The sequence below is a fragment of the Atta cephalotes genome (genome assembly GCF_000143395.1).
Source record: "Atta cephalotes unplaced genomic scaffold scaffold00047, whole genome shotgun sequence".
Lineage (NCBI taxonomy): Eukaryota > Metazoa > Arthropoda > Insecta > Hymenoptera > Formicidae > Atta > Atta cephalotes.
The window spans coordinates 1,819,614-1,829,845 of NW_012130111.1; the positions used below are offsets into that span (position 1 = coordinate 1,819,614).

General features: G+C 30.2%; 2 protein-coding genes across 2 annotated transcripts; one reads left to right on the plus strand and one right to left on the minus strand.

Moving 5' to 3' along the window:
• Positions 1-3,685: 3,685 nt before the first annotated feature.
• On the minus strand, positions 3,686-4,310 carry LOC105622658 (adenylate kinase isoenzyme 6 homolog). Its single transcript, XM_012204070.1, is given in 4 exon segments — positions 3,686-3,817; positions 3,820-3,884; positions 3,952-3,974; positions 4,240-4,310. Coding segments are annotated over 4 exon segments (291 nt in total).
• Positions 4,311-7,096: 2,786 nt separating this feature from the next.
• Positions 7,097-9,550, plus strand: LOC105622625 (transcription elongation factor S-II). Its single transcript, XM_012204041.1, has 4 exons — positions 7,097-7,165; positions 7,872-8,049; positions 8,163-8,515; positions 9,059-9,550. Exons 1-4 carry the CDS (start codon positions 7,097-7,099, stop codon positions 9,392-9,394), a joined length of 936 nt encoding a protein of 311 aa, XP_012059431.1. The 3' UTR covers positions 9,395-9,550.
• The last annotated feature ends 682 nt before the right edge of the window (positions 9,551-10,232 follow it).

The window sequence follows — 10,232 nt, forward strand, 5'->3', positions numbered from 1 at the left end:
TAACTTAACTTTAATTTAATTAACTTACTTACTTCGTTCGTACGGTAGGGGGAGGGAGGGTACGGACGCCGCGTCCTACTACTACTATATACTACTCTCTATATATATATATATATATATATATATATATATATATATATATACATGCACACATGTACATACAGTTACACATAAGTATACATATAATATAATAGCAAAACATCTTTTCACATTTTATATACAACTAACAAAGAAATTAACAAAAAATTTTTTATATAAAAAGAAAGTATCTGTAAACACAATATATTTATAAATCAACTAAGTAAATGATATTATTATTCTACTAGAATCTAATAGAAGAACTGGTCATAGCAAAAAGACGAATACACAGGAGATGGCAACGATCCAGACATCCAGATAAAAAGAGTAAATTAAATCGATTGAGGAGACTAATCTTCTGAACAGACGGATATAGAATTCAAAAAATGAATCAATAAACAAATATCTTAGCAACTTGGCAGTAGATTAAAGTACAGAATATTCTCACTATAGAAAGCAACCAGGAGTCTTAAAAAATCAAGGATTCATAATCCACTGGAACATGTAAATAGCAAATGGGCGAGAAATTCAAAGCAAAAAGCCGGATCTTTTTGCGGAACATCTGGCAAATGTCTTTATACCATTCCCGGGGATACTAATAAGGAAAATTTTTTATTAAAATTTTTTAATAAAAAAGACGAAGAAGAAATTCTCCTTGTTACTCTAAAAGAATGTAAAAATTTAATTAATTGCGATCTCAGTACAAAAAAAACACCAGGGTATGATTTCATTACAGGAAAGATTATAAAAGGACTTCCAGATTTAGCAATATGCAAGCTGCAATATGTAATCAATACATGTTTTATGCAAAAATATATTCCTCGATACTGGAAAATAGCTGAAGTAATTGTAATCCCGAAACCAGGGAAACCGCCAAATGAAGTTACATTCTATAAACCGATCACTATTATCCATCTTATCTAAGATTCTCGAGAAACTGTTCTTAAAAAGAACAATAATACAAATTACAATAATACAAGAGAGACAGCTAATTCCGCATCAATTCGGGTTTAGAAGCAAACATATTACGATAGAATAAGTGCATCGCATAACAAACGTTATAGAAAAAGTACTGGAAGAGAAGAAAATCTGTGCAGCAGTTTTCCTCGATGTCGCATAAGCCTTCGACAAGATATGACATGAGGATTTAGAATTTAAACTGCATAAGGATTTGTCAAGGCAACAACTTTGAGATACTCAAGTCTTGTATCAAAGGAAGATGTTTCAAAGTACGCCATGATAAAGACTCGGATCTAAAATAAATTGCAACGAGGGTGCCGCAGAGAAGTATCCTTAGTCCTGCTTTACTTATTGTACACCAGTGATATTCTTCGTAACAGACAAATACTGTTGGCCACATTTGCTGATGATATCGCAGTATTGGCAATTGATGGTAAAATACATAACGCAACAGGCAAACTTCAATATGCATTAAAATAAATGATTGGACTAACATTGGCACATTAAGTAAAATAAACAAAAATCTAATCACATCAACTTTAGATCTGTATTCAGAAAAACGAAACATAGGCTAATTCTAATTAATAAAAAAATTGTACTAACACAGTACCTAGACATGATTTTGGACGCAAAGTTAAAATGGAAAAAACATGATCCAATGTATTTCCTCAAGCATGGTATATATCATGAATCAAAATATAAATCTGACATTCGAATTTTATATCTAAATTTTGGTGAAAAAATACTGTTTTCTTCGTTAAAATAATAAATTGTCAAATATTTTATTTATACAATTTTTTTTATTCACTAAAAGATAATTATAATTACTCTACATAATTTTAAATTTTTAATTGAAATGTTTATTTCAAAATGTTAATGTCGCAGAAATTATAAATTATAAATATGAAATCTTCACAATGACAATTTAATTGATAAGAGCCAAGTTTATTTTTGCAATGTGAAAGACAAATCAAAGCTTAATAATTATTTAAGTTAATTGTTTTGCTTAAAATAAATCTTTTTCTGTGCAAATTTTCTCGTAAAAATACATTACCTTTCACCTTTTCATACTTTCTTTTTTTCTTAATAATGATAAATTTTCTGAAAAAATTAACTTTGAACAGATCATAGATCAATTTGCAACAGTGAAAGCAAGGAAGATGCAGTTATAATTTTTAGTCATAATGTGAGTAAATATAATGTAATGCAAATAAATAAAAAATAAATGTACTTGACTTTATGAGTTTAATAGTATCTCGTTATTGATGTATGAGTCGATCATACATCAATAACGAGATACTATTAAAGACGAGAGTTCGCGTTCTTGTAAATATCAAAGTGATTGAAAAAGAAAAATTGATAATATTGTACAATACTAATTTTATGATTTATTAATTTAGTAAACGTATTTATGTATTTAGAACTCAATAATATTCGATTTCTCTTTAAAATTGTGATTTCAGTGTTATCGTCAAAGTTTGATTATTAACAGAAATGATAGTTGCAGAGAAAAAATTGTAATTTTTCTGCAATATATAGGATATTATAGCTTCACAAGTATGCATATTTATAGAACATTTATGTAATAAAAAAATCATGAATTTAATAATGTATGAATCAAATATTTGTGTTAATAATAGCATCTTAATTCGTTATTTACCTTTTTTCCATTCTTCCATTCATTCAAGTTCTATCTACATTAATTGACATGTCTTCTAGAACATTGTTTGTTAGTTCATGCACTATTTCTGAGTCAAACGAGTTTTGTGTTTCTTGGATAACAATTACAAAAATTTCAGCTCCTACATTGCTATCTGATTTGTTCTTAGCCTTTCTTTCTGTCTTCCGTCTTTTATGTAGACGGTCTAAAGTAGCATCGTTTGCTTTAAGCATGAATCACACAGCATCAAATCAATTTGGAGGAAACAAGTCAGCACTGCGATTTGTCCTCCTTTTGTCATCTAATTCTCCATAGTTTCACTAACTAGAAAGAAAGATATTGCAAACAAAAATTTGTATGTTTAACATGTGACCTAGACGATATAATTACATATAATTTACAGAAAATATTTCATAATTTTAATTCAACCAAACTTGTTGGCCAATTTTAAATAATTTAACATTATATGGATCATCAATAATCCATGATGATTTTATTTGTTCATTTATTAAATAACATATATTTCATGATTTAAAAAACTACAAAAATTATAATTATTAAGAATAAAGTCTAATATTCGTATTATACTAGCAACACACAGACAATTGCATTTATATTTCTTGGACCCAATTCTATCAATGTCTATCAAAGATTATCTTAAATCTTGATTTAACTTTGTTTATTTTTTTCAAAATTACGCCGACTTCTACCGCCCTTCCGATCAGTGAACATACGGGTCGATATACACTGCCAATATTGAAAATGTACAGTATACGTAACGTGAACTATAGATTTTCAGGCAATGCATATCGGAACATGATCTGTATGTTCACTGATCGGAGAAAGACCAATAGAAGTCGACATAATTTTGGAGAAGAATTAATTAGGCATGGAAAAATGTCATTGTTGAATTCAATAACATTAGGAATGTTATGAAGGTAATTAATATGACTGCAGTTGGTTCTTGCATTTTGACCCGGTTCGAATCTATGATGGAAACGGACCTATGGCTACAAAAATAATTACTGTGTTCCCATCCAATATGCTGCATTGTAACTTCGTCATACATCCAGTATCGCTCACACATCCAGTATCAATAGCTATTTTACTGACGTCGATTCAGTATTTAATTCAGTATTTTCCTTCAACAAATTTGCCAATGTGCTCTTGCCTACACCAGGTGGGCCTAGAAAACATTGACAACAATTATTAAGGGTATTTGAAATTTATTCTGAATAACAACAATCACATACCACATATTAAAATGTTAGGTGAGCTCTTACATGTGTTCGTTTTGTAGAAATACAAATGTAACAACAATCAGATGCTAATTTTTTTCTTTCTTTATTAATGACACGTAGCCCTGCCGAGTTGACTATTGTTGACTGTGTCCTAATAACAGTGATGAAAGATATAAGAAATAACACAAGATTTGTTCGCGTCGCATGCTCCAACATGCTCCTACTTCTTCCAACTATAGCTCCTACTCACTCAAATGTTAGAGTGAGTAGGAGCTACAGTTGGGGGAAGTTGGAGCAAACCTTAAGTTTGTTCGCGTTGCATGTTCCAGCATGCTCCAATGTGCTTCTATTATATTACAGCTCTTACTCATTTTATCAAGCGCGTTAAAATAAGTAAGAGCTATGGTAAAGCATATTACATATTGGAGCATGTGATGTGAATAAACCTCTCGTATAATTTGAATACATGAGTGAGTACAAAAATTCATGCCCAATTTATTATTCAAAATTCAAATAGCTGCTATTTTTGTTAAAAATAAATGAAAATCTAAATTTTACTCTATCTGAGAGAATTTAAGAATCTTTTTTTAATCGTAATGATTTGATGAAATCATGAGCGATCAAAGTCAAAATATTGTTTTTATATAATCCGTAATAACTCAGTAACAAAATTTGTAGACATTTTTTAAAACGAATTTTATAGAGAAAAAACTTTAAGATTTTACATTAAAAATTAAAAAATTTTTGCAAATTTTTTTTGGACATATGACTAGTCTACAAAGTAAAGAAAAAATTTCCCGTTTAACTCATAGTTTTCTATACATTACTAAAAATTATAAAACTCACATAAATTTAAAAAATATAATAACCATTCAAAAGTAGAGATTTGAATCTTTAAAATCCTTTTTTAAATTTAAATTTCATTAATTTTTAACCAAATTGCAACTGTTTGAACTTAGAATAATAAATCCAATACTAAAATTTTTACACTCACTCAATAATAATAATAATAATGTATCGTACGTGTCTGTATATGTTATTGGGTTGTCCGGAAAGTTCGTGCCGACTAATCTATATAATTTAATAAATGTATACTAAAATTTAAATCTACATTTCAAGTTTCCTTCAACATCGGCACAAACTTTCCGGACAACCCAATATATACAATTTTTTACAGTGATAGTCCAAGTTAAATTTGCTAAACTAAAAGAAAAATTCACAAAATACAATCCATGAAATCCATTCACATTAGTTGTATTGCATGTGTTGCATCCAGTGGAAGAATAGAGAATGTCCTGCTCCTATAGGGATGTATGTACAAGGGGTAGCATTCCCTGGGGATGTACATACAGTCGTCACACTCAACCAATACATCCAAACCTGAAAATGCACACGAAAGAGCACGAAATCGCCCGAAGCTGTTAGCTCCGCGCACACCTCCCTCCTTTGCAGTTGCAGTACTTTGCAGTCTGTTCGAACTTCTAGTTCTTTTGGTTAGGGCCAAGCAAAAAGGCTACTTATAGGGTGCATTCTGTTTCATGCATAATGTGTGTAATGTATCATTAATCCTTGTTTAATATTCGATAAATAACAAAAATAAGTGATGCATCGCATACGAAATGGAATGTAACTTCTAATCTTAAAATAGTTGGTGTGTTCGGGGAGGTACTATTAGCGTTATTTTTGTTATTCTATCTTCGTTGTTTATTATAAGCTTTCTACAATAAATCATAAATTTGTACAATAAGTCAGAAATCAGAAGCTGAAAATTGATCAATCACAGTCATCAATTTTTAGCGTTTAACTTTTGATTTATGATTAATGGCTTATTGTAGAAGGCCCATAAAAGTCTGTTTTCTGCTCTAAGGTCCTTGATCTTTGTAATTTGCAAGTTTAATTTAGTTTAATTTATTAATTTGCGAAGTAAAATTATGTCATGGTACAGTACCTAATTATCGAAATGGATTTATTAATTCTACAACAAAAAATGTATAAAGTATTTTATATTCCCAAAAAAGGCTGAAATTCGACAATAGTTCAATGCGTGCCAATAATAGCGCAAATAATAAGTTAATAAATATACTATAAGTTAATAAACATACTATAATAAACTATAATAAAAACAAATAATTATGTATAATTAGTGTCGCATTATATTTGTGATACACGTTTACAGTACAATGATAATCAAAACATACGTAAAAGTTATTAGTTGCACGAAGAAGACATTACTTTAATTACTGTAATCTATAATCGATTTGATGATAAAAGTAAAGTCATCGCTTCATTCGGTCGTTATTTGCCATTGCAGCATTGAAGATGTATTATACATTTTCAATCTCGCCCTAAGCGAGAGTTACCATTGCATTTTTGAAGGAGATATTTCATCGGTTACCCCCACTTAGATTTCTAGAGTTATAAGTGAAGCGCGACTAACTTCGGTCAGTATCACGAAAGTACTAAAAAATACTAGAAAAAGTATTAAAAATGGTCGTTTGCAAAACGAATATGGAAGTGTTTATATTGGCTTGGCCATAATCATATTTCCGCATGTCGTAATCTATAAAAATTGACCAATCACCTTTAAGTATTTCCTTTTTACTGCCGAATGAAAGGAGAATACTTGATTGTGATTAATCAATTCTTAGCTCGAATTAAAGTTGATAGAGAAATTTTTCACTTTTCACTTTTCATCCTAGGAAAACAGTTTCATGAATGGGAGCATTTAGAGGACTAAACAGTGAGCACTCGCTGTTATTGGTATATTCTTCTAGAACTAGAATTCTGATTGGATGAATTAAAAGAATATACTGATAACAACAAGTGTAACTGAACAGCCATTATAGATCCAGTGGTTACATAATTGATATCCAGCTCTATAAGGAATGCTGCAGTGGACGCTTTTTGCACTAGTTCAGTAAGTTCAGTTCAGCGATAACGAACAAACCTCGCAAAACAGTTGGAAAGCTGTTGTATTCTGCTGAACGTAGCCATAGCTTCGGGCGCGGGGCGCCTTATGTCGCGGGTTAACAACAATCGGCGAGACACGGTTAGACACGACCGTGAGAGTGAGCGTCAATAAAATTACGTTCGGCATTCACGCTTTTGTTGTTTATAACCATCTTCGTGTAGCAAACTGTGTGTTTAATCCCCGACGATGAGCGCCGAGGAAGAAGTGCTACGTATCCAAAAAAAGCTCAACAAAATGTCGAGTGGTGACGGGACGGTGAGTAATAAGTGAGTAAAATAAAGATCGCAGTATACTGAGATGCGCGCGCGCGCGTTAAAAGGAGTATTTTAACGCTAGGAGAGCGCGCTTCATCTTTCAGTGATTCCGAGCATACGATTTCCAAATGCACAAAAAGCCGCGAACTTCTTGCACGGTTCATCTTTTCTCTCCAACGAGGAGAGAAAAGGAAGAAAGATAAACCGTGCAAGAACTTTAGTTAAAAAGAACAGACCTATGATTGCCAAGATATCATGGAAGCTTGTTTATCCATGGAACACTATTGCATGCTTACTCATTTTATATATTATTTCAATTAAAAATAAAGTCTTAAAAGTCTTTAATTTGATTCTTACATTGTGTAATTTTCATTATCTTTCAATGTTTATTTATTGCAAGATAATTTTTATAAATGTATTTTTGTTATAATTAAACTGAATCATTTAAAAGTCTTGTTATATGATTGTTTTCCTGATTATTTTTTGAAAAAAAAAATCAAATCATATCAATGTTAATATCAATTTATTAAAATTATACTAAAACAAAAATTGCTTTACAATAACTATAATAAGCCTATTCTTTGTCATTGTACTTGATGGCACTAAAATATTCTATTTTGTTTTTGTCAAACTTCAAATATCTATTTTATTTTATTTACAAGTGTACACTAGTTATAAAAAACAAATCTTACATTTCGGTCAATCAGGGTCAAGAACAGGCTTTGGAATTACTTAAGATACTTCAAAAATTACCTGTTGACTTGGAGCTTTTGACTAAGACACGTATTGGAATGACTGTGAATGCCTTGAGAAAATCAAGTAGAGATGAGGAAGTTATTTCTTTATCGAAGACTCTTATTAAGAATTGGAAAAAGTTTTTATCAGGTATGTATAATGTAATTATATGATACTTAAATGTAATTAATTTTCATATAGATATCTTTAATAATATTATATGCATAATTTAATTCTATTGTAATTTATTTGATTATTTTTAGGATCAAATAAAGAGAAAGATTCAACATCATCAAGTAGTTCAAAGAAGAAAGATGAGAAGTCAGATAAAGCGAAGGAAGAGAGTGATCACAAGAAAGAAAAAGATATTATGGATGTCGATGTAAAAGTGAAGGAAGAAAAACCTTTCAAAGATATTCAAAGGAAACAGTCATCTTTTCCTGCTCCTATCACAACAGATGCAGTCAGATTAAAATGCAGAGAATTACTAGCGGCAGCTTTACATGTTGATGGAAAAGTTATCGATGGTTGTGCCAGTCCAGAAGAGTTAGCAGAAGAATTGGAAGAAGCAATCTATGCAGAATTTAAAAATACTGATAGCAGATACAAAAATAGGGTAATTAAACATATTATTTTATTTCATATATAAAATTTTTTCTGCCTCAGTAATCTAAATGTTTAGGACGCTCGCGTGGAATACTAGAGATCAGGGTTTGATCTACATCTCATTTTGAAGGAAAAAGATAGAATTTTTATGAAAAAAATATTGCTCAAATATTAATTTCAAATATTTTTTAGGATGTAAGGCTTTCTTTCCCTTCTTATTGTGTGTTCATGTGTATAATCCTAGAAACTCTTTGTTAAAATTTTTTTTCTTATGTACACTGCTGCCCAATTAAAATTGCAGCAATGGAAAAAACTTATATTGAACTGAAATTTATAAAATGGATAATAGAATAAAAATGAGCTGTACTTATAAGAAACATACTAGTTGTACTTCTAAATTCCATATATCTTATATATCATAAACAATGTTTCATATAAATATCATTTCAATATCATGTCTTTTTTGATATTGCAATTTAATAGCCATCAATAATGTAAATTTATGCCAAATTGCATTAATATATTTATAATTTTATATATTTGTTGAATACAGGTTCGCAGCAGAGTTGCCAATTTGCGCGATGTGAAGAATCCTAATCTCCGGACAAACTTTTTGGTAGGTGCGATCACGCCCGCTAGGTTAGCAGTAATGACAGCAGAAGAAATGGCAAGTGATGAGATTAAACAATTACGTGAGCAATTCAAGAAAGAAGCCATCAATGACGCACAACTTGCCACTGTACAGGGAACCAAGACCGATTTGCTCAAGTGTGGTAAATGCAAGAAGCGCAACTGCACGTACAACCAGGTGCAAACGCGTTCTGCCGACGAACCGATGACTACTTTCGTGTTGTGTAATGAGTGTGGAAATCGATGGAAATTCTGCTAAGCTATTGTTTCTTGATCTGTATTATGTCGTGACAAAATGTATATTTTAATCAGCTTGAAATTTAATATTTATAAGTTGAATTAAACATCATGATGTATATGGCGATTTTTTGTCGCATTATAAAAAAGGGAATTCTTTTCTCTTCAATTAACTGAATATAATTTTCGTATCTTTCAAATATTGTTAGCTTTTTTTTATCAAAAAATGGAATTACTCGCAACTTAATAATTATTAAATCTATAAAGATTTTACGATGTATCTGTTGTAAGTTGCATACAAATTTTATAGATTTTTTTTCTATTATCGGAAACAATCAATTTCCTTTTGAACGATATATATATATATATATATATATATATATATAATAATTAAATTACACAGACTGTAAACAGCAGAGTACATTGTACATTGATTCATAAAGCATAGTGACATTCTCGAAGAATATGTTCCATAGCATTGTATTTATTGAAACTGCTCAATTAGATCAGAGCTTTGTGAAATTCTCAGGATTGGTAAAGATTAATATTTAAAACACGTTTAAAACATGTTTTTTACCAACCTTGGAAAATCTGAATGCTTTTCAAAAATGGGAATATCTAATACAGGATGTCTCATAGGAATTGTTAAAACGAATCAGTTGTATTCATTTTTAAACGAATTAACTATATTCATTTTTTAACACAGGACATTTGGATTAAGAAATAGGAAAAATAAAATATTTTTTAATATAGGACATTTGACAGTTTCATTTACATAGAAAATAAAAACAATTGGAAGTGTTTGTATCATTTAAATGTTTATACAAATACTAAATTTTGTCGATCTTAATAATATATAT

Coding starts and splice junctions, on each gene's coding strand:
- LOC105622625 (XM_012204041.1), top strand. CDS start 7,097: ATGAGCGCCGAGGAAGAAGTGCTACGTATCCAAAAAAAGCTCAACAAA. Junction 7,166..7,871: donor TGTCGAGTGGTGACGGGACG/GTGAGTAATAAG, acceptor TCGGTCAATCAG/GGTCAAGAACAGGCTTTGGA. Junction 8,050..8,162: donor TTGGAAAAAGTTTTTATCAG/GTATGTATAATG, acceptor GATTATTTTTAG/GATCAAATAAAGAGAAAGAT.